The sequence below is a fragment of the Hemitrygon akajei genome, chromosome 2, assembly GCF_048418815.1.
Source record: "Hemitrygon akajei chromosome 2, sHemAka1.3, whole genome shotgun sequence".
NCBI classification, from domain to species: Eukaryota; Metazoa; Chordata; class Chondrichthyes; order Myliobatiformes; family Dasyatidae; genus Hemitrygon; species Hemitrygon akajei.
The window spans coordinates 2,170,750-2,196,087 of NC_133125.1; the positions used below are offsets into that span (position 1 = coordinate 2,170,750).

The 25,338-nt window shown below is 41.9% G+C and overlaps 1 protein-coding gene across 1 annotated transcript in view; it reads left to right on the forward strand.

The window, feature by feature from the left end:
* Positions 1-25,338, forward strand: part of skic3 (SKI3 subunit of superkiller complex) — a 183,377-nt gene that overhangs the window by 119,879 nt on the left and 38,160 nt on the right. The window contains exons 28-34 of the mRNA XM_073066275.1: positions 1,151-1,228; positions 9,044-9,168; positions 14,469-14,592; positions 18,628-18,849; positions 20,463-20,535; positions 21,404-21,457; positions 21,619-21,730. Coding sequence (XP_072922376.1) covers positions 1,151-1,228; positions 9,044-9,168; positions 14,469-14,592; positions 18,628-18,849; positions 20,463-20,535; positions 21,404-21,457; positions 21,619-21,730 — 788 coding nt within the window. The remainder of the gene's footprint in view (positions 1-1,150; positions 1,229-9,043; positions 9,169-14,468; positions 14,593-18,627; positions 18,850-20,462; positions 20,536-21,403; positions 21,458-21,618; positions 21,731-25,338) is intronic.

Genomic DNA, 25,338 nt, shown 5'->3' on the forward strand with positions numbered 1-25,338 from the left:
GCAATGTGTAATCTATAGCAATTTGTAATAAATAATATGTATAACAGGACAGTCAATATAACATGGAAATACAATTCTATCAGCATGAATTAATCAGTCTGACGGCCAGGTGGAAGAAGCTGTCCCGGAGTCCTGGCCGTAATACTATGATACTGTTTCCCGGATGGTAGTAGCTGGAACAGTTTGTGGTTGGGGTGACTTGTCCTTGATGATCCTTTGGGCTGTTTTTATGCATCTGCCTCTGTAAATGTCCTGAATAGTGGGAAGTTCACATCGACAGCTGCGCTGGGCAACCACTCTCTGCAGAGTCCTGCGATTGAGGGACTTACAATTCCCATACTAGGTAGTGATACAGCCAGTCAGGGTACTCTTAATTGTGCCCCTGTAGAAAGTCCTTAGGATTTGGGGACTCATGCCAAATTTCTTCAACCGTCTGAGGTGAAAGAGGTGCTGTTATGGTTTTTTCGCCACATAGCCAGTATGAACAGACCATGTGAGATCCTCGGTGATATGTATGCTGAGGAATTTAAAGCTGTTCACCCTCTCAACCCCAGATCCACTGATCTCAATACGGGTGAGCCTGTCTCCATTCCTCAACCAGCTCCTTTGTTTTTGCGACATTGAGGGAGAGATTGTTTTCTTGACACCGTTGTGTCAGGGTGATGACTTCCCCTCTGTAGCCTGCTTCATTATTATTTGAGATAAGGCCAATTAATGTAGTATTGTCAGGAAATTTAATTAGCAGATTGGAGTTGTGGCTGGTGACATAGTAATGGGTATACAGAGAGTAAAGGAGAGGGCAAAGGCACAGTCCTGAGGGGCACCTGTGTTGAGGGGCAGAGGTGACAATCTCTGTAATGTGCAGTAAAATGAGGAAATTCTAGAGTCTAGATTTCAAAAAATAAACAGCATACTGGTAAGACTACCTTGGCTTGAGTCTGAAGATGAGGGATTGTAACACAGCAAAGTTTCTTCTAGAATTAAGGCTGCTTAAAAAAACAATTGGTAGAGAAAATAGTTAATGAGCAGAGTTAATCAAGAATGATAGGAAGCTGACTGAAGATAAGCACTCGTCTTATACTTCTATTAAATGATTGTGTTTTGGAAAATAGTTTTCATTTTGATAATTATCTGTTGCATTAATTTTCAGAGCAGTTGTGCTGTTACAAAATACAAAAGACAGCGAGAAACTTCCATTCGCTCGAAGAAATTGGGCTCGAGCCTTATGGTAAGTTGCTACAAGATTATGGATAACATGAATATAGTCTGTCAGAGTAGTCATCCTCCATTTTTTATGATCACTTAATATATTTCAAATAATATGTGTATTATTAATATGACTAATATAATATGAATGTAGTTTACTTTCAGTTAATTCTGTGCAAGGCAGCAGATTTAGTTTACATTTTTTGTCATTGTCTTCCCTTTAAACTATTTTTTGAGGATAATAACCGAATGTAATTACGAAACAATATGATAGTGCTTTACAGTTCCTGCAACCTGGGTGCAATTCGCGCTGCTGCCTATAAGGAGTTTGTATGTTCTCCCCATGTTCATGTGGTTTTCTCTGGGTGCTCTGGTTTCCTCCCACAGCCCAAAGGCATACCAGTTGGTAGGTTAATTGTTCATTGTAAATTGTCCCATGATTAGGCTTGCAGGAAATTGGGGTTTGCTGGGTGGTGCCAGATGGGTTTATTCTGTACTGTATCTCAATAAATAAAAACAAAAAAATTTTTTAAACTTACCAAATTAAATTTCAATATTGGTTGGTACTTGTGAGGATGTATACACTGAATAATATAGAGATGTTCTTTGACATTTTATATATTTAATATCTATATAACATTTGCTCTTGTATTACTATATATGTAGAATTCATGATAACACAGAAAAGGTTGGGATTTATCATCGCTGTTGTTGGGAGCATCCAAAATGGGTATGTGAGCATACCCACACCCCTCGTGGGATTTGAAGAAATAGGACTAGAAGTTGGCCAGTGGGCCTTGAAACTACCTTCTGATTCAGACAGTAATGCCTGATCATCAGCTTCAACTGCATTTTCTCCTGTAGACCAAAAACATCTGATATTTGAATGTTATTGTCCTAGCATCCACATTCTCTGCCCAAAGAATTACAAATTCGTAATCCTTTGAGAGGAGATAGTCTTTCTTATCAGCATCTTAAGTCCTAATCCTGAGATGGACCTGTCATTCTAAATTCCCTCAACAGCAGAAATTTCTTGGCAATGTTTATCCTGTAAAGTTCCCTCAGAATATAATTGTCTCCTGTTCTTCCAAATTCCAATAATTTTAGCCCTATTGTATTCTACTTTTCCTTATAAAGTGATCCATCAACAGAAAAATTAAACTGATACTATAAACCTTCTTCACACAGTATTCTGTCTCCAATAGTAAGCACAAAACTATACAGTAAGCACCCATACTTCTGCAAAAAAAAATTGTCTTTGTATTCCATGCCTCTTGCAATAAAGACCAGTGTTCAGTTTGCTGCCTTTTAAACTCTTCTCAGGCTTCCAGCAGGGTACAGGTATCAATTTTAGCTGACATTTTGATTACAAACTCTGCCATCTTCATCAGTGGTGATGCCTAGATATGTCTAGTCCAGTAATATTTATACTCCTGTTGTCCATCCCTCCTGATTGGTTAGGCCTCATCCAACCAGGTTTCTGCTGTCCCACCTTGCTCGCAATCGAATTTCAGTTCTTTCTCAGAGAGAGACCTTCGACTTTGTTAAAATTCTTTTCTTCTAGTTTTATTTCAGTGGCTTTCTTCACCAAGTTGTCCCAAAAGTCATTGGTATGGCAAAGTAGTTTTCTACCATCAAAGTCAATCCTATGGCCTTTGCGAATGCAATGCTGTGCTACCACTGATTTCTCCAGATAATCCAAATTACTTTGCCGCACCAATAGCTTTTGGGACCGTCTGGTGAAGAAAGACATTGAAATAAAACTAGAGGAAAGGAATTTTACTTAGGTCTCGCTCTAAGTAAGAACTGGAAGTCAATTGCAAAGGAGTTAGGAGAGCAGAAATCTGATTGGATGAGGACTAGCTGATCAGGAGAATGGACTATGGGGGTATAAATACCACCTGACTAGAATGCCCAGGCATCATCCCTGAAGAAGATGGCAGAGTTTGTCATTGAAATGTCGGTTAAAATAAACACCTGTACCCGGCTGGAAGCTCAAGAAGAGTTTGTTCGTCATGTACGCTGGGAAAGCACTAGATCATTTTTGCTGCCTTAGTTATGTATAATAATTTTCTTTGTTTCTCATACAAAGCCCATAGTTCTCTGAATGCAAAGTTCTGCAGGTGCCCTATCAGAAATATTCTTTGTTCTACTCATAGAGGCAGGTGCATTTACAGACATTTAAAATCTCTCCCTCTTCTCCCAGTGTAGAGTTCCCTCTTGTTTCAAAATGTCCCCCATTGTTCCTGTACCTAAAAATATCAAGGTAACATGTCTGCACGACTAGCGTTCTATCGCACTCACCTCAGTAATAAGCAACTGCTTCGAGAGGCTGGTCAAGGACTACATCTGCAGCAAGCTACCACCCACACTGGACGGTTCACCTACTGACAACTGATCAACAGATGACACAATAACCACAGCTCTACTCACCGTCCTTGCTCATCTGGAGAAGAAGGATGCTGATGTGAGAATGCTGTTTCGGACTACAGTTCATCATTCAACATCATAGTTCCATCCAGGCTCGACAAGAAGCTCAGAGACCTCAGCTTCACCCTGCCTTGTGCAGCTGGATCCTGGACTTCCTGTTAGATTTCCGGCAAGTGGTAAGAGTGGGCTCCCTCACCTCCAACCCTCTGACCCTCAACACAGGAGTCCCCCAGGGCTGTGTACTAAACCCCCTCCTTAACTCTCTGTATACCCATGACTGTGCTGCCACTCACAGCTCCAATCTGCTAATTAAATTTGATGAAGACACTATGCTGATTGGTCTTAATCTCAAATTATAATGAGGCAGACTAAAGAAAGGAAGTCATCTCTCCAACACAGTGGTGTCAAGAAAACAACCTCTCCCTCAATGTCGCAAAATTGTGGACTACAGGAGGAATGGACACAGGCTCATCCCTATTGACATCACTGCATCTGGGGTTGAGCTGGGGATCAGCTTTCAGTTTCCTGGCATACATATCACTGAGGATCTCACGTGGTCTCTACATGCCAGCTGTATGGTGAAAAGAGCACAACAGTGCCTGTTTCACCTCAGATGGTTGAAGAAATTTGGTATGGATCCTCAAATCCTAAGGACTTTCCACAGGGGAACAATTGAGAGCATCGTGACTGGCTGCATCACTGCCTGGTATGGGAACTGTACCTCCCTCAATCGCAGGACTCTGTAGAGAGTGGTGCAGACAGCCCAGCACATCTGTAGAAGTGAACTTCCCACTGTTCAGGACGTTTACAAAGACAGTTGTGTAAAAAGGGCCCGAAGGATCATTGGGGACTGTATTCAGAGATACCGGCCACGTGACAGATGCACTGCCACCTGGCTGGTCGGAGGACACACCACATGCCAATCAACATTTGGTCCCTCCCAATTAATCAATGCACACCTAAGTTATTGGTCACCTTAATTGGATTATCTCGCCCAGCCCCATGCTATAAAAGGTGAGACTTGTCCCTGGCTCATTCTCTCTTACAGACCACCTCATTGAAGATAAGTGCATTGATTTATGTTTGGGAAGGTCTAATGTTTGTCCTGTTAAGGGAGCCGCAGCTATCCAAGGTCAAGGGGGATAGCTGTCGCAGTGCTTTTCCCTTGTTCTTTGTTTGTGTAACTGTACCCTGTCCCCACACCGCTTCCTGTGTATTGTAGTTGCTTGTGTTGACCCAACTTCCCCTTGTAAATAAATTCCTTATTATTAAAACTGTGTGTGTCCAGGCCTCTACTGTTGAGACTCAAAGAACCAGTTATTTTCCATCACAACAGGGACCCAAGTCACCCCAACCACAAACTGTTCCATCTGCTACCATCTGGGAAACGGTATCGCAGCATAAAAGCCAGGACTAGCAGGCTCAGGGACAGCTTCTTCCACCAGGCCATCAGACTGATTAATTCACACTGATACAATTGTAATTCTATTGACTGTCTTGTTTGTACATACTATTTATTACAAATTACTATAAATGTACACATTGCACATTTAAACAGACGTAACAAAGATTTTTACTCATGTATGTGAAGGATGTAAGTAATAAAGTCAATTCAATTCAGTGGAGCCATGAAAATGCACTCACCCCACAATGTCCCCACTGATCAATGGGAACCCATTCAGATTCAACCCATTTTTTGATTTAAGACGGCTCTGGGGAATCTCAGCGGCTACTTGCTGGTGGCAAATAAAACAGAAAACAACAAAATACTTTATTAATCACTCTTTTTCTCGTAAACAATCACTGCAGACATTAGCCTGTAACTTCCCTGTTGGAGTTGAGCTTTTCAACCACCTGTATACTCTGGCATTTATGTGGGCTGAACTGAAGTCTTGAAGGTTTAGGGCAGTTGCGGCAAGGCAGGTACAAACTGAATCAAGGTGTCTTGGTCCAGGCTGGAAAGCAAGGAATGCACCCAATGTATGACCATTGCTGGAGCGGAATTTGATGCAGCAGAACAGTGTTGAGGTAGACCCAAGACCCGAGGTTTCGTTGATTTAAGCACTGGGCTGGAGGCGAGGGATGGACTTGTTCAGTTCGCTGCTCTGCAAGGTTTACTCGTCTCTGCACTGAACTGTTTGTGGACTACAGGAGGAATGGAGACCGGCTAACCCCGATTGACATCAATGGATTTTGGGTTGAGTGGGTGAACAGCTTTAAGTTCCTCGGCATCCACATCATTTATGACCTGGTGTGGTCTGTACAGACCAACTGTGTGGTGAAAAAGGCACAACAGTGCCTTTCACCTCAGACGGTTGAGGAAGCTTGGTATGGGTCCCCAGGTTCTAAGAACTTTCTACAGGGGCACAATTGAGAACATCCTGACTGCATCACTGCCTGGTGTGGAACTGTTCCTCTCTTAATCGCAGGACTCTGCAGAGAGTGGTGCAAACAGCTCAGATCATCTGTAGTTGTGAACTTCCATTGATCCAGGGCATTTACAAAGACAGGTGTGAAAAAAGAGCCCGAAGGATTATTGGGGACCCAAGTCACCCCAACCATGGTCTTTTCCAGCTGCTACCATCCAGGAAATGGTATCACAGCACAAAAGCCAGGACCAACAGGCTCTGGAACAGCTTCTTCCACCAGGCCATCAGACTGATTAACTCAGGTAGATTTGAGTGTATTTTTATGTTATAGTGACTGTTCTATTTATCATAAATTATAAATTACTATGATTGCACATTTAGACGAGATGTAATGTGAAGATTTTTACTCATGTATGTGAAGGATGTAAGAAGTGAAGTCAATTCAATTATGTATGTTCCGCCATTCAATCATGTCTTGATTTTTTTAAAAAATCCCTCTCAATTCTTTTTCTCCTGCCTTCTCTAATATTTGATTAAATCAGGGTTTCTCAACCAGTGTTCCGTGAAACCCTAGGGTTCTGTGAGAGATCGCTCGGGTTTCCATGAGAGATCGTGATTTAAACAAAAATAAGCAGCCTTTTCACATATTGCATGATGCTAGCCCTCGCAGTGGTGGGCACTGACCGAGCAGCCCCATTAGCAATCTCAGCCCATTATGGCCATGCTCAGTAGAACTGAGTCCATTCTCAGTTTTTGACACAAGATAGGGGAGGCTGTTAATAATTAGTGAGCGTTGTATTGCACGGAGGGGAGGTTGGTAGGCTGATAATTGGTGAGCGTTGTATTGCACGGAGGGGAGGTTGGTAGGCTGATAATTGGTGAGCGGTGTATTGCACGGAGGGGAGGTTGGTAGGCTGATAATTGGTGAGCGTTGTATTGCACGGAGGGGAGGTTGGTAGGCTGATAATTGGTGAGCGTTGTATTGCACGGAGGGGAGGTTGGTAGGCTGATAATTGGTGAGCGTTGTATTGCACGGAGGGGAGGTTGGTAGGCTGATAATTGGTGAGCGTTGTATTGCACGGAGGGGAGGTTGGATGGCTGATGAGTGTGAAGAGTGTTTTCTGAGCATTGAATGGACTTGTCCAACTTGGGCTGTGATGCCAGCCTCTCCCTCCTAAATTACCTCCCCAAACATCCCCTTACATGATGCCGATTGACCTATGGGAGCCAACAAACTACCGGTGTAGTAGAAAATTGCAGGGAAATTTTCATTCTAAAGATGTCCAGTGTGGTGATTATTGAAGAGGAGGTATGAGATGGAGGAGGAAGATTCTAGACCTACGGACAGTTCTGATAAGTTAATGACAAAGGTACAATCTTCTAAGTCATTTCACTGCACTAGTTCAACAACTGACACACAAAAAAAAGTCCGTCTTTACAATGAAAGCTGCTTATCACTGGGCTTCGCATGGACTGGGGATCCGAGTTGTCCTTTTCCATTGTGCCTAGTCTGTGGTGGGCAACTTACAAATGTAGCCATGGCTCTGGCAAAACTGAAAAGAACTTAAATCACAGCCATATGACACAGAAAAGTGCTGATTATTTTAAATGACTATTTGAATCTCAAAACAAATAGATTAAAGCTTCTGTAAATAAGGTCACAGTCAATAAAAAGGCTGAAAATAACGTCATAGACAGTAAAGAGCATCAGGGAGCAAGTTATTTAGTAGCTTTATGACCAGTTCACGACAGAATGTTTAAAAAACTGTGTGGAAACCTGGACAAAGAGCACACCATACTCCTGTTACATTCAGAAATCCGGTGGCTTAGCAGGGGAAGAGTTCTCAACAGGGTGTTTGAGCTGAAAGGTGAGTTGCAGGAGTACTTTCAAGAAAATACTCCTGAGTGCTGAGTGCTTTGAAGATGAAGAATAACTGCAGGAACTAGCCGACTTAACAGACATTTTTCATCATGTGAACCAGTTGAACAAGTCTCTGCAAAGCCCTGGGGAAAATGTTTTGACTTAAAGTGACAGGATTCTTGGATTTAAAAAGAAACTGTATCTTTGGAAAAATCATGTTGCAAAAGGAAATCTTGAAATGTTTCCACTGCTGCTTGGGCTTGAGAGTGAGGAAGGATATCAGAAAGTCTTGAGACTTACTGAAAACCACCTAGAAGAACCGCAGAACAAAATTGAACAGTATTTTTCCTCCCTTTCAACACAAGTGGGTGACTGACTGGCTGAGGGTCCCTTTCTCTGAATCTTCTGTTCAGCCTGAGAACTTGACTTTAAGAGAAGAGGAAGAACTTAGTGAGCTGCACTCTGATCATGCACTCAAGATGAGATTTACTGACCTGTCCCAGGACAAGTTCTGGATTTCTGTGAAAGAAGGGTAGTATCCGGCCATCCATAGGAAAGCAATGGACATTTTTCTGCAGTTTTCAACTTCTTACATGTGTGGCCAAGCTTTTGCTTCTTCAGCAAGCATCAAGAGCAAAGATAGAAATCATCTTATTTCAGTTGAAGGTGAAATCTGTGTGTGCTTATCTCAGGTTTGATCCAGAACTGTGAAATTTATTATGTTTACCTTATGAATTTTTAAAATTTATGAAAGGGAAAGAAAGATTAATTTCAAGAAAGTTAAGCTAAAAATTTATTCTGTACTCAAAAGAGCATTGACAATTGCCTTTGCATTATTATATCTACAATTTACTGATCACACTAATGTAGATACAATGATTTTTATGCAGGGGTTCCCTTAGAACTGAAAATTATTTCAAGGGTTCCTCCAGAGCAAAAAGGTTGAGGAAAACTGGATTAAATCATACCTCAATGCTCTTAAGCCTTTTAACATAATTTTTTGGTGAACTCTATGTATAGTACTTTTGCCTAATTCTTTCCAGTTGTGTGAGCTTGTCCTGAAAAGCATTGATCACTGAATAAGCTTACCTTGTAGTTTGGACACATGCTGTGAAGAAGAATACATCTTGTGTGCCATGTCTTGCTGCTATATCAAAGTCCCCTTTCCTTGTTTCAGTGTTGCAGGTCACTATCAGGAATCCATCCAGGTTTATAAGTCGAATCCTCTCGTGGAGTTTGATGACATTATTGGACTTGCCTTAGCTTATTTCAAGAAAGGACAACTTCAGGAGAGTGCCAAAGGTAAATATAGAATTTTCATTAACTAAGTACTTAGGAAGTATCTGTTGTCTTGATATTGAGTACTCATTTATTCTAACCTTAACTGTATAGGTCTCAAATTCAGGCAGAGAGAATGTGATGTGTGGTTTACTTCTACTTGCTGACTGCATCACACAAGGTGCCGAACTTGTGATACCTTCACATTTTGGTGATTTCATTCAACACTGACCGTGCTGCTCATTGGCTGGACAGATCAGTACTGAATCAATGTTATGAGTGATTATCTCTCTATAAAGACCATAAGATATAGGAGCAGAATCAAGTTATTTGGCCTTTCAAGTCTGTTCTGCCATTTCATCATGGCTGATCCAATTTTCCTCTCATCCCCAATCTCCTTCCTTCTCCCTGTATCCTTTCATGCCCTGACTAATCAAGAATTTATCAACCTCTGCTGAAATATACTGAATGACTTGACCTTCACAGCCATCCATGGCATTTAATTCCACAGATTCACCACCCTCTAGCTAAAGAATTCCTCCTCATCCTCATTCTAAATAGACATCTCTCTGTTTTGAGGCTGTGTCCTGTGGTCCTAGACTTCCCTGCTATAGGAAACCTCCTCTCAACATCCACTCTTATCGAAACCTTTCAAAGAGGATCTACATTTTGCTAGCAGAAAATTCTAGCAACTGGAAAGTCAAAGTGGCCTGTAAAACATAAAATCAAGCACATGTTTTCCAGATGTTAACCTGAATTCCTCTGACAGAGATACCAAATAGGAGGTGCTTTGTTTCAGAAGTGGAGCATGAGGTTCTGCTGATGTGCTCTCAGACAGTTGCCATGGTGGAGTCTGGCAACAGCTAGGCTCAGCTTAGAGCCTGTCATTTGTATTGTTTATGTGGTGACACACTTAATGGACCCAACCCTAGTGCTGAATCTGAGGCCCAATATGACAGAGTAAGCAACAGCTACCTTGATTGTATAAGCAGTGGAATAATCAGACCATTCATGCAAGCATGGCTCTTGCCACGAATAGCAATATGTTATTATACAAATGTGATTAGACATTATCGTGTGCAAAGGTGGCATTATAGCAAACTCCCAGTTGTATTAGGATGACAGGAATTTTTGGAATTTGGAGAGGAATTTTCCAGATTTTTTCTCCTCAATTGGCAACTCGTTTTTTTTTCCCCGGGTGATCACATGGGTTTGGGTGGGATGAATAATAAAATAAAATGGGCGACATGGTGCCCTGTTGGTTAGCACTGTTGCCTTGTGGGATTCGGTGAAAACTAGAGTTAAGGTTGGATCAGCCATGATCTTGTTGAATGGCGGAGCAGGCTTGAGGGGCCGATTGGCCTACTCCTGCTCCTATCTCTTATGTTCTTAAGTTCTTATGACAGAAGTGCTATCCAAAAAGGTGAAAGTGGCTCCATGAATCATAATTGTTTTCTATTTGGAAGATTTGTACACTCATTCTGCAAGTAAGCCAGTCCCCTTGCTTGAACTTCTTTTTTCAAGTTGGAGTAAGAAGCTTGTTGATCCAAATCTGATTGATGTTGTCTTCAAAGGTTATCTGCATTTCAGCCGTATACCTCTTTCTGCCACCGCTCCAGATATCTGCATTTCATCCGTCTGTCAGTCTGTCCCACCACTCTGGATATCTGCATTTCATCCGTCTGTCTGTCCCACCACTCCGGATATCTGCATTTCAGCCGTCTGTCTCTCTCCCACCACTCCGGATATCTGCATTTCATCCGTCTGTCTCTCCCCCACCACTCCGGATATCTGCATTTCATCCATCTGTCTCTCCCCCACCACTCCGGATATCTGCATTTCATCCGTCTGTCTCTCTCCCACCACTCTGGATATCTGCATTTCATCCGTCTGTCTCTCTGCCACCACTCCGGATATCTGCATTTCATCTGTCTGTCTGTCTGTCCCACCACTCCGGATATCTGCATTTCAGTCGTCTGTCTGTCCCACCACTCCGGATATCTGCATTTCATCCGTCTGTCTCTCTGCCACCACTCCGGATATCTGCATTTCAGCCATCTGTCTGTCTGTCCCACCACTCCGGATATCTGCATTTCAGCCGTCTGTCTCTCTCCCACCACTCTGGATATCTGCATTTCATCCGTCTGTCTCTCTCCCACCACTCTGGATATCTGCATTTCATCCGTCTGTCTCTCTGCCACCACTCCGGATATCTGCATTTCAGCCGTCTGTCTGTCTGTCCCACCACTCCGGATATCTGCATTTCAGTCGTCTGTCTCTCCCCCACCACTCCGGATATCTGCATTTCATCTGTCTGTCTATCTGTCCCACCACTCTGGATATCTGCATTTCATCCGTCTGTCTGTCTGTCTGTCCCACCACTCCGGATATCTGCATTTCATCTGTCTGTCTATCTGTCCCACCACTCTGGATATCTGCATTTCATCCGTCTGTCTGTCTGTCTGTCCCACCACTCCGGATATCTGCATTTCAGTCGTCTGTCTCTCCCCCACCACTCCGGATATCTGCATTTCATCTGTCTGTCTGTCTGTCCCACCACTCTGGATATCTGCATTTCATCCGTCTGTCTGTCCCACCACTCCGGATATCTGCATTTCATCCGTCTGTCTCTCTGCCACCACTCCGGATATCTGCATTTCAGCCATCTGTCTGTCTGTCCCACCACTCCGGATATCTGCATTTCAGCCGTCTGTCTCTCTCCCACCACTCTGGATATCTGCATTTCATCCGTCTGTCTCTCTCCCACCACTCTGGATATCTGCATTTCATCCGTCTGTCTCTCTGCCACCACTCCGGATATCTGCATTTCATCCATCCGTCTCTCTGCCACCACTCCGGATATCTGCATTTCAGCCGTCTGTCTGTCTGTCCCACCACTCCGGATATCTGCATTTCAGCCGTCTGTCTCTCTCCCACCACTCTGGATATCTGCATTTCATCCGTCTGTCTCTCTCCCACCACTCTGGATATCTGCATTTCATCCGTCTGTCTGTCTGTCTGTCCCACCACTCCGGATATCTGCATTTCAGCCGTCTGTCTGTCTGTCCCACCACTCCGGATATCTGCATTTCAGTCGTCTGTCTCTCCCCCACCACTCCGGATATCTGCATTTCATCTGTCTGTCTATCTGTACCACCACTCCGGATATCTGCATTTCATCCGTCTGTCTGTCTGTCCCACCACTCTGGATATCTGCATTTCATCCGTCTGTCTGTCCCACCACTCCGGATATCTGCATTTCAGCCGTCTGTCTCTCTCCCACCACTCTGGATATCTGCATTTCATCCGTCTGTCTCTCTCCCACCACTCTGGATATCTGCATTTCATCCGTCTGTCTCTCTGCCACCACTCCGGATATCTGCATTTCAGCCGTCTGTCTGTCTGTCCCACCACTCCGGATATCTGCATTTCAGCCGTCTGTCTCTCCCCCACCACTCCGGATATCTGCATTTCATCTGTCTGTCTATCTGTCCCACCACTCTGGATATCTGCATTTCATCCGTCTGTCTGTCTGTCTGTCCCACCACTCCGGATATCTGCATTTCATCTGTCTGTCTATCTGTCCCACCACTCTGGATATCTGCATTTCATCCGTCTGTCTGTCTGTCTGTCCCACCACTCCGGATATCTGCATTTCAGCCGTCTGTCTCTCCCCCACCACTCCGGATATCTGCATTTCATCTGTCTGTCTATCTGTCCCACCACTCTGGATATCTGCATTTCATCCGTCTGTCTGTCTGTCTGTCTATCCCACCACTCCGGATATCTGCATTTCATCTGTCTGTCTATCTGTCCCACCACTCTGGATATCTGCATTTCATCCGTCTGTCTCTCTCCCCCACTCTAGATATCTGCATTTCATCCGTCTGTCTGTCTGTCCCACCACTCTGGATATCTGCGTTTTAGCCGTACGTCTGTCTGTCTCACTACTCCGGATATCTGCATTTCAGCCGTCCGTCTCTGTCCCCCACCACTCTGGATATCTGCATTTCAGCTGTCTGTCTGTCCCACCACTCCGGATATCTGCATTTCAGCCGTCCGTCTCTGTCCCCCACCACTCTGGATATCTGCATTTCAGCCGTCTGTCTGTCCCACCACTCCGGATATCTGCGTTTTAGCCGTCTGTCTCTGTCCCCCACCACTCCGGATATCTGCGTTTTAGCCGTCTGTCTCTGTCCCCCACCACTCTGGATATCTGCATTTCATCTGTCTGTCTGTCTGTCCCACCACTCTGGATATCTGCATTTCAGCCGTCCGTCTGTCTGTCCCACCACTCTGGATATCTGCATTTCAGCCGCCTGTCTCTCTCCCCCACCAATCCGGATATCTGCATTTCAGCCGTCCGTCTCTCTGTCCCACTACTCCAACAGCAACTTTCCTCGAGCTGTTCTGCTCTCATTGCATTATGATAAGCTGAGATGCACAAAGGACATCCACATGGTGATGACTTTATGCCCTGAATTTTTGTTTTCTGTAAGCCCAGGCAAAAAGTGACTTTGCTGTCTGATGGTGGACCCTTCCCACATCTGCATGCGTGTTCAGATGTTATCAATTAAAAGAAGCTCATTGCTTGGAACATTGAGTTCCAAGATGGCAGTACTTCTGGCAAATCAGTTGTAACTGCTGATGGCTGTCACAATCTGCTTTTTTGGGAGACATTCACTTTGTGAATTTGCTAATGTTTTCCCTAAAAAATACACCCCACGCATTTCATCACACATATGACTCTTGCTACTGAAAAAGAGGTGCCAATCTCCACAATTTATTGCGAGCTATCTCTCAATGTGAAGTGTTCTTGGATTAAGCAATTCGATTTACGTATGACAGTGGCTGCCATTTAAAGCTCTTGTCACTGCAATTTTATTTTAGGGAATTCATGGAACAAATCAATTTAGAGCAACACACACAAAATGCTGGAGGAACTCAGCAGCATCTGCGGAAAAGAGTTCAGTCAACATTTTGGGCTGAGACCCTTCAGCAGGACTGGAGAAAACATGATGAGGAGTCAGAGTTAGAAGGTGGGAGGAGGGGAGGAAGAAACACAAGGTGATAAATCTGATTTGATGTTGGAATATGCCCAAGGCACCATTTATATGCCAGCTTGCTTAAAGGGAGGCATTCCATAATCTTATTATCTATATCCAATGAACTGCAATTATTTTCATTTTGCAATCTACTGGTGCACTTTTTATTCTTCCTGTATTCAGATTAATTTTGTAAGTTATATAATGTATGGAGTTTTTGGTTAGGATGCAAGTTGATTTGCTTAAATTCTGACATTTCAGTCTATTTTTTTTTGTCAGCTTATGAAAAGGCTTTAAGTATTGTCCACACGGAGAAAGAGAAGGCTCAGATATTGATTGCACTGGCCATGATTGAGTTCAAATGCAACAGAATGGACAACGCTAAGACTTTTCTTTTCAAGTGGTGAGCATTATTAACTTTCCATTCCCATCTCAATTTCAGAGCGTATCTTCTTTCGGTTTATAGATGTTGATAATTAAAGAAAGATATAAATAACATTCAGAATTCCTATATCTTCAGTGACACTAAGTTATGAAAGGACCAAGAGGTAGTAAAGGGGAACCACAAAATAGCGGATGAAATGTATAAGTATTTTGCATCAGTCTTCACTGATGGAAGTTCCAGGTGTCAGGGGCATGAAGTGTGTGAAGTTACTCTAACTAGAAAGAAGGTTCTTGGGAAACTGAAAGGTCTGAAGATAGATACCTGAACCAGATGTTGTACACCCTAGAGTTCCGAAAGAGGTGGCTGAAGAGATTGTGGAGACATTAGAATTGATCTTTAAAGAATTACTAGATCCTGGAATGGTTCCGGAAGACTGGAGAATTGTAAATGTCACTCTACTCTTCATGAAGGGATAAAGGCAGAAAAAAGGAAACTATGGACCAGTTAGTCTGACTTCAGTGGTTGGGAAGATGTTGGAGTTGATTATTAAGGATGAGGTCTCAGGGTACTTGGAGATACAGGATAAATTAAGCCATAGCCAGCATGGTTTCCTCAAGGGAAATCTTGCCTGACAAGTCTATTGGAATTCTTTGAAGAAGTAACAAGCAGGATAGGCAAAAGAGAATCGGTTGATATCATGCACATGGAGTTTCACAAGGCCTTTGACGAGGCGCCACACATGAGGCTGCTTAACAAGCTGCAAGCCCATGGTATTATAGGAAAGATTCTAGCATGGATAAAGCAGTAGCTGATTGGCTAGAAATAAAGAGTGGGAAGAAAGGGAGCCTTTTCTGGCTTTCCTCTGGTGACTAGTGTTGTTCCACAGGGGTCTGTGTTAGGACCAGTTCTTTTTATGTGATATGTAATGTTGTATGAGATGTAATGTTGAAACTTTATAAAGCCTCACAATGGTGAGGCCTCACTTGGAGTATTGTGAGCAGTTTTGTGCCCCTTATCTTAGAAAGGATGTGCTGAAACTGGAGAGGGTTCAAAGGAGGTTCACGAAAATGATTCCAGGATTGAATGGCTTGTCATATGAATAGCACCTAATAGCTCTGGGCCTGTATTCTCTAGAGTTCAGAAGAATGAGGGGTGATCTCATTGAAACCTATCGAATGGTGAAAGGCCTTGATCAAGAGGATGTTTCCTATGGTGGGAGCGTCTAAGACCAGAGGACACAGCCTCAAAATAGAGGGGCATCTTTTTGAAACAGAGGTGAAGAAGTTTTTTTTTTAGCCAGAGAGTAGTGAATCTGTGGAATGCTTTGCCACAACAGCTGTGGAGGTGAAGTCTTCACTGATATTTAAGGCAGAGGTTGATAGATTCTTGATTGGTCAGCGCATGAAGGGATGCAGGGAGAAGGCAGGAGATTGGAGCTAAGGGGAAAATTGGATCAGCCATGATGAAATGGCAGAGCAGACTCGGTGGGCCAAATGGCTTAATTCTGCTCCTATATCTTGCAGTCTTAGGGACCTTTGCTCAAAAATGTACATTTTTGAGTTACTTTCTTTAGACTTGGTATGAAGTATCAGGTAAGTAGTTGCCCACTGTATAAAAAGGCTGGAATTTCTCTGTGAGGAAGTGAAAGAGTACAGTCGCCCCTTCTTACCCGCGGATTCCGCATGTACGGATTCAACCAACCACAGATCGGGAAAACCCAGAAGTTCTCTCTCCAGCACTCGTTTGAGCATGTACAGACTATTTTTTCTCGTCATTATTCCCTAAACAATACAGTATAACAATTATTTACATAGCACTTACATTATATTAGGTATTATAAGTAATCTAGAAATGACTTAAAAGTACAGGCAGTCCCCGGGTTATGAACGAGTTCCATTCCTAAGTCCGTCTTTAAGTCGGATTTGAAGTCGGAACAGATACATCCGGTATTATTTAGCATCAGTTAGTCAAACGTTTTTCTAGTATATAGTACATATTTTACCTTTCTATGCAGATAAAACACTTAAGAAACATTTGTATTTCAATAATTAAACCACTGCGTTGCTTAGTTGTAGCATTGTAGCTTTCTTAGGGGCAGGGCCTTTCACATGATCCATTAAAATTGTTCCGGTTGTTGACCGACTGTAGCCTAACGCTTTTCCAATGACCAATGGCATTTCACCTCTTTCCAATCGCTTTATTACTTCCACCTTATTTTCAGTTGTGATCGTGATTATTTTCGTGAACAGAAACACTGTGGATTCAGAGCTGCGCCGGGTCCTAATGTCTACTGCACTGAGACAGGTTAAATAAAGTCCGGGGTTCCACTGGGTCCTAAAGACCACCACACTGAGACAGGGACTTGAGCATCCACATTTTTTGGTATCCGCAGGGGGTCTCGGAAACAATCCCCCGCGGAAAAGGAGGGCCGACCCTACTTCAAAGAGAAAGATGGGAGATTGCTTTTCTGGCAAATTGTTTAAAATGTACTTGTGGTAGTTAAAGGTAAAGATCTCTTTTAAAGATTAACTTTATTTGCCACAATGGTTGTGTCAGCGACTAAGAGTCTGAGCATGTGTTGCGGGCAGCCTGCAAGTGTTACCACAATTCTGTCGCCAGCATGGCATGCCCAGCACTCACTAACCCAAACCCGTGTGTGGTTTGGAATGTGGGAGGAAACCCATATGTTCACAGGCAGAACGTACCAACTCCTTACAGACAACAGTGGCAATTGAACCCCAATGTTAGAGCTGCCACTGTAAATCATTATGCTAATTGCGGTGCTACCATGCCCCCACCTCTTTAATTTGAAGAGATAAGGAGTTACAGGAAGTTGACCAAATATCAGGAAAATAATTCCAAATAAGAATGTTTGAGAGGATTCTGCCAATGAGGGTGGGTGTGTCTGACCCTCTACTGCTTTACAGATTATGCTGAGGCTTTGGGTAGTTAAAGATTAAATCACGTTAAAGGTGATAGGTTAGCTCTGATCCGTTCTGCCAAGTTTATCTGGCTATGTTGAAGGTGTGGCTTGTTCTGAAGTATGTCTTCCAGATGAGACAACATTATCATTTGCTGTTTCCTGCTCTCTCAGCTTCTTTGCTATTACATGGAATTAGTTGAATTCTACGGTGGTGTTGTCCTTAAAATCAAGATGAATTATCTATATGGCATCTCAAGCTAATGGTGATGCCACATATTTCTGCCTTTACATTTCTACATTTTGGCATTGTTGAAGTTGGGGTTTTCATGGTTGAGTTAGTTATTTAACGTCACTGTTTGTGCGGGATTGCACACTGTTCTGCTCTAGTTCATTCATTGGTTGTGGAGCTGGGCAAACCACTATTCCCACCCTTGCATTATTTGGTCTGAGCTGCAAGTTTTAAAATTGTTATTACTTATTCAGTCTATCCTTATTGGAACACATGCACACATATTCAAAGAGAAGTAAGAAAGAATAAAAAATAAATGACCTCAAACAGTCTTGAGGGGGGTGGTGGAGGTGGGGGGGGGGGGGGTTGTCATCACTTTCCCGGCTATAGGTTGACTCATTATAGAGCCTAATGGACGAGGTTAAGAATGACCTTGTACAGCACTCTTTGGAGAAGTGCAGTTGCTTTGTCAATTACTAAAAGTCCTCCTCTTTTCAGCCAAGGTAGCATGCAGAGGGTGAGAAACATTTCCAGAATTGTCAGGATTTTCCATAGGGTCTCTTGTTCTAACACAGCTTCCAGTGTGTCCAGTTTGACTCCTATAACGGAGCCAGTCTTTCTAATCAGTTTATAGGGCCTATTGGTATCACCCATGTTGATGCCATTTCCCCAGCACACCACCGCATAGAAGATTGTACTGGCAAAATAGATGATCTGCAGATATATCTGTTGACTGTGAGCCTGGTTGTAAGATTTACTGACTCAAATACACTTGAAAGCAAGGCATAAGGCACTAAACAAATTCCATAGTTTTTCTCTTTTAATTTGTGATTTGTAAGTATTTGGATATTAGAATACCACAAATTCCAGAGTTAATTGTACTTTTGTTGTATTTTAACAGCTCCATGTTGAAAGAGCCCAGTATAGAAAGTCTGCAGGCACTGTGTGCTTTGGGACTCTTGAAGAAGGACACCACCCTAACTACAGCAGCACTGAATGAACTACTCAAACACTGTGATAAGAACAGTTCCACTTACGAAACCTGCCTTCTGTCTTCAGGAATGTTTTCTTTGCAAGGTAACAGTTTAGCTGTACAGAGACAGGCGGCAAAAGCTGTTCATAGGTAAGAGAAATGAATTTAAAACATACTTTAATAGACGGACTAGAATTCATTCTTTTAACTAAAGAGAGATAGTTTGAATTAAAAATATGATCTTTATCTCCTTGTAATTCGTATTCCAGCAGAAAAATAATTACCAGATATGCACCCATTTGCAATGTTGATTATTTTGGTCAGAAATGTGAATCCTGCTGTCAGTTACTTTTAAAACTGATTCAAATTCCAGAAAACTAAGCAATGGATCATAATTAAAACCTTCAGTTTAATTTGAACTGAAGTGTTCCAAACTATTCCAAATTTGAAGCAGTTGGTTTAGTTTATACTTATTACCCTTTTGTACTCGGAATTTCTCATTAGTATCAAAAGTGGAGTGTGAAAAATTGATTTCTTCATTATAAAATTCAGAAAACTTCTTGATATAAATCAGTCAGTGGCTTAAATTAAATAAATTGAATGATCTTTATTGTCATTATACATAGGTACAATGAAACTCTGTTTGGTTTCCTCTCAGTCAGTCAAACAAAGCGGTAGATAAAAACAAGGCAGTAATAGAAAAACAGTATTAAATAGATAAGTAGCAGAAAATAAGTTACAGCAGCACCAGAATGTCACAGTAATGCACAAGGCTTGTCATGTTAGTTCATTTTGCAGAGGTCCTTTTTAAGGTTGGTTAGTTCTGGCTGGTATTAATGGTTTGCATTCAGTGAAATGGTCATGAATGCAAGTGAGATTGCATTCTCCAGAATAATTACTGGTCATTGATAAATTGAACCCCAAATATTAAAGAAATTCTCATTGGGTACAGTGTGATTGGCAGAAGAAAATCAATTTTAAGCTAACTCAAAGATTTTGAACAAAATTATAAAATTGTTTATAATTTATCAGCTATTTTAAGTGCTATAGTTTAGTCATGAATGACTAGTTTGTGTCCAGAGCTCATCCAAATCTTGTGTTGACCACATCTAACTTTACCAAGTGTGCTTATTAATAGAATGATTTACAACTATTTCTTTAGCCAAGCGTCAAACAGATAAAGTTAAATGCTGGAAATTTGAAATTGATGCAGAAAGTGGTGCTGAATGACGACTGTAGGCATGGATAAGAGTGGCCCTGGTGTCTGACTATGTGTTTAGTAGCCTAGGAAGAAGCAGTTCTACCAGCTAAATGGCCCTTTGTGTCTCATCAGAATGCAGTCTTTATAGGTCAGATTTACAGAATAGTTGAAGGAAATGGAAATAGGTGTGAGCCAGTTACTGAGCATAGTAATCTGCATAATACACATTCATACTAAAGTTACAGCTGCATATCCAACAGATTAGACTCTGAAGATTATTGCTTTAACTCAGTAGGTATTTACTTGTCCTTCGTCACTGCAATTTTACTTTGATAATTTTAATGAATATTCAGATAAAGTTTGTTGTCCTCCTATCGTGTTGCTAGTAAAAGGAGATCTCAGTTTTGCGATGTTTTGAACTAAACTCTATGTGTATGTATTTGTGAGATTTACCAATCTCACCACCAGATAATCTGTTTGTTGTAGAAATTTATGTGTAGCTTAATTGAGTTAACACATATTACAAATTTTAAAACCTAACTTACTATACCATCCCTCCCAGCAATCCAGCTGATCCTGCCCTTTGGACATTATTGTCCAGGATCATTCCTCAACACACTCCCCAAAAGGCAGATGTAAGTAGCCGATATATTTTGTCTGAAGTCCTGTTGAGATACTTAGAAATGTGTATTGTTGATATTTCTAATCCCACATTCACCATAGACACTGAGATGAGTAGGTTTGTCATATCCACAAATACTAATTTATAAAAATGATGTGCCTTGTGACATGGTAAAGGTTAAAATTGAGTGTCCAGTCATTAAGAATGTATGGTGATGGGAGTAGATTTGGAGGCAGAAGAAGAGCAAGTAGGTTCTTTGAATTTCCTTTATGACTTAAAGCTTAAAGCATTATACAACCTGGAAAATTGGTTCAGATTTAGATTTACTTACCACATGTGCATCGAAACATACAGTGCAATGTGTCATTTCTGTTAACCAGCACACCCAAAGATGTTGGGAGGAGTAGCCCACATATTCCAGTGCCAGCATAGCATTCCCACAATATTCAACACAACAACAACACAGAAACATATAAGCAGTAACAACAGAACAAAATGACAGCAAAACAAGCATCTTTCCCACCCTCCCAAATTCCCCCCCCCACCCCCGCATACGCACTCTCACATACAGTCACACTCTCACAGACGCGCACGCACACCTCCATCCCCAGCTGGTTGTCACCACTGAAACACCGAAAGCAACTTACACCCATCACCTCCATCCATGGCCACATTCAGAAATAAATAGTCCTTGATCAACAATGTGTATCACTGATATTTGCCTATAAGCGGCACTGAATTTACATTCATTAAGACAATATTCTGTTAGCAAAAGTAAGTTCTGTTGACAAAAGTAAAGGTAATCTCTTGTGGGAAAGGTAAGATCTGTGCACTGAATTGATTTCCATTTGCCTTTCTCTGACAAATGTTTGTTTTTGTAGGGTGGGGTCGTGACAGGTAATGTCGCACAGATCCTAAGTTCTCATCATTCAAAGGTAAATTCAAACTAAGAAGTGTCTACATGACTATTTTTGTTCAGTCTTCAGATTAATATATCAGTTGTCCAATATATTGTTATTAAAAGATGTAGCATTCTTTAATCTGACACCCTATATAGGATGTTTGAATTTATACATTTGATTTTCTTCTCTTCTAGAGTGCTGTGTTGTTCAGTGCTGTTAACCAGTTAGCAGCAGGAAAACATGCCGCAATTGATAAAAAGGATAATGCATTAAAGACCATTCAAAAGGCAATTCATCTGTATCCAGGTATGCTGGTCTGCTGGCCATTACTGCTGCCTTTCACACAACCAAATACCTTTTAAATATTCATCGGTGAGAATTTTAATTATATTGAAAGCATTTTGTTGATGGAGTTATGTGTCCCACAATATTCTGTGTATATTCAGCTATGTAGTAAGGTTATCAGGAAAAAATGAGCACTGAGATAGTCTGCTAAATGGTGCAGTGATACCACATCTGATTTTAATTCTGACTCCAGTATTCAGTGTGGCTACAAGCAGCTGTGAGCAATCATCATCCACCAAAAAAATGGAATCGGGCCCATACCAGTTTATTATCAAAAACTTTTAAAAATTGATACCAGTAATCTGAAACAAAATGATGGCAATATGAATCAAGTCAAGCAGCATCCTGTTGAGAATGCCGTTAACTCTGTCAGAACTGGAGAAGCGGGAAGTCTGTGTTGTAGATTTGTAAGATATGGATGTCTGTGATGGGGGGAGGTCCAGGTGATGTAATATTTTTGGAGGTGTGGAGTTAGTAAACTTCCAGTTGGAGAAACAAGATCTAGACTGGGTGATTGCTTAGTGGCTGCCTGTCAGTATTTGTCTATGTATGGTTTCTTTTATCTCTATTCCATCACAAACACTCACAATTCTACATTTAATAGTATACAGTGAATTCTGTTTAATTGGAGCAGCAACTTATTTGAGAAAACTCTTAAAGAATAAAAACAAATCTAGAAAAAATCCAGGATTCCCTTTGTTCATTTGGGATGCTATGCCACTTAGTTGAGGAAGGAGACTGCTGCCAAACTATTTCTAGCTACTGTCAGTCACGTGCACGTCGTGTGGTCATCAGACACTACACCGTGCTTAAAGCAAACAATTTTTAAATGGCATCAGTTGAGTGTGTGTTCATAAAGCAGTGATTTTTGTTGCTGATAATTAGCAGGAAATAAGCAGTAAGACAATTCAAACTGTTTTGCTTACTGTGATTTCAAGCCTTTAATGCTTGGAAATGTGCAGGAGTGAAAATGAAACTATTTCACTACTTCATCATGTTAGGAATACAAAGAATTTGAAGGTATCGACAACCATCTTGAATGTTACCCCCTGTAAACACAAGCTGACCTGCAACCCAGGTCACCTTTGACCTGTATAATACCATAAGATGTGGGAACCAAATTAGGCTATTCAGTCTATCAAGACGGCTCTGAAACTTCATCATGGTTGATCCCGGATCCCATTCAACCCCATATACCTGCCTTCTCACCATATGCCTCGATGCCCTGAGCAATCAGGAAGCTATCAACTTCCACTTTGAATATACCCACGGACTTGGCCTCCAACGCAGTCTGTGGCACAGCATTCCACAGATTCACCACTCTTTGACTAAAAAGAATTCCTCCTAACCTGTTCTAAACGATCGCCCCTCAGTTTTGAGGCAGTAAGAGGTCACTTGGGGTCTTGGTATGGAGTAAACGTGTGTCCTGGGAGCTGTGCCTACCTTCACCTTTTGCCTCACCCAAATAGCAGTTGATTCTATTTTGTAAGTGACTGAAGTGAGCTGTAACAGTCTGAACGAAATGACAAAGCCAGGTAAAGGGAAGAAACAAGAAAAGAGTGCAGGAGAAGAAGATACTGGCGAGGGCTTCGCAAAGCTAGCAGGCCCAGAAGAAGCTGAAGCCAATGCTGCTAGGGCCCCAGTCCCAGTTACCATCGAAGAAGTCCTTGAGACGGTAAACAAACTGTACAGTTTGGTAGATGGGAGACATGCAGAGCATAATAAGTCAATTATGAATCTAACAGCGACTCTAGCCAAAGTCAGTAAGCGTGCTTCTTTAACGGAGGATGCCGCCAAATCATATGAGAGACGAATTGAAGAGTTGGAGAGGCGGCTTGACAGCCTAATATCCCAAAACATGCAGCTACCTTGAAGCTCAATCAAAACATTCACATTATCGGGGTTAAGGAGAAAGCTGAAAACAATAAGCCGATAGAATTTGTAGCCATGTTGCTTCCGAAGTTGCTGGGGAAAAACATTTCTACCAGCCGATTGAAATAGACACTGGAGCCTAGCACCGGCTAAAAATGGTAGGCTAAGAGCTATTATTGCGAAGCTACACCATTACCAGGTTAAAGAGCCTGTGCTACGGTTGTCCAGGGAGAGAACTCCGCTACTATATGACGGACATCCAGTGTTCATTTACCCGGATTTAACCTCGGCTACCATGAGGAAACGTCAAGATTTTCAGCACATTAAGAAGAAATGCAAAGCCAAGAAAATTAGGTGTGGATTCCAGTATCCGGCAACATTTGTGGTTATGATTAACAATAGTACCAGTACATTCAGCCCTGCAGCTGTAGCGGAGGAGTTCCTGAGCCGAGAAGTTAAAGATTGGCATTCGGACACCATATAAACCTAAAAACGGATTAATGCTGTGTTACTGGATTCGTCGTTGATCGATAGCGGCTTCATCTGGAGACTGTTTGTTATGTTCAGCGCATGAGGAACTGAAAAATAAGCTCACACTAAGATGTGGGTGAGGACTGATTGTTATTGTTTATTTTTATATTTCATGGTGTATTTGTGAAGAGATGTTTCTCCCGTGTTTAATGAGTATTGGGTAGTTATCTTGCTATTCCGGGCCATGTGTTGGCCCGTGGATATAGCTTTGACTCTAGGTTAGGGGTATGGAAGTACTACTCCTGGTGTGTTTTTATCTCTGGGAGGGTTTTTTGTGTTTCTCAAGGGGTTGTTACAGCACATCTATTTGTTCGAGTTATAGTTTGTGTTATGCCGCGACCATACAGCATATTTTTTTCTGTTAAGCAGCAGATATGGCATCTAATTTGCATATGCACAGCATTGGTGAGGCTAAATTTGTCAGCTGGAATGTACGGGGGATGAATAGTCCACTGAAGAGAGGGAAGGTGTATGCACATCTTCATACACTCAAAGCTGATATTTGTTTTCTCCAAGAAACGCGCATTAAGAAAACAGCGGAGAAATTGTTTTGTCCCTCCTGGGCATCTCAGGTCTACCAGTCGGATTTTAGTACTAAAACTAGAGGTGTTGCAATCCTAATTAAAAAAAACCATACCGTTTGTCCACACACAAACTATCACTGACCAGAGGGGCAGATATGTAATAGTAAGTGGAATATTAAATTCTATACCATTGACACTAGTAAATGTGTACGGGCCCAACTTTGATGAACCTCTTCAAGAACCTCTTTAAGGCCATGCCTAATCTGTCTGACTCTAACATAATTGCAGGTGGAAACTTTAATCGCATCTTAAACTCCCTCCTAGATAGACAACGTCCCCAAGTTTGTTCATTTAAAAATAGTGTAACACTTAATAATCTCATGCAATTGTATAACATAGTGGATATTTGGAGGCTTCTTAATCCCACGAAGAAGGATTTTTCATATTTCTCCGCAGTACATAAATCCTACTCTAGGATTGATTATTTTCTTTTAGATTTGAAATTGGTCTCATCAGTAGTCAGTTACACTTACCATAATATACTTATATCGGATCATACTCCTGTCTCCCTTATATTCAAATTGAACCACGAAAGAGGTGAATATAGTTGGCGGTTAAATAATGCTTCAACAAAGGATAAGT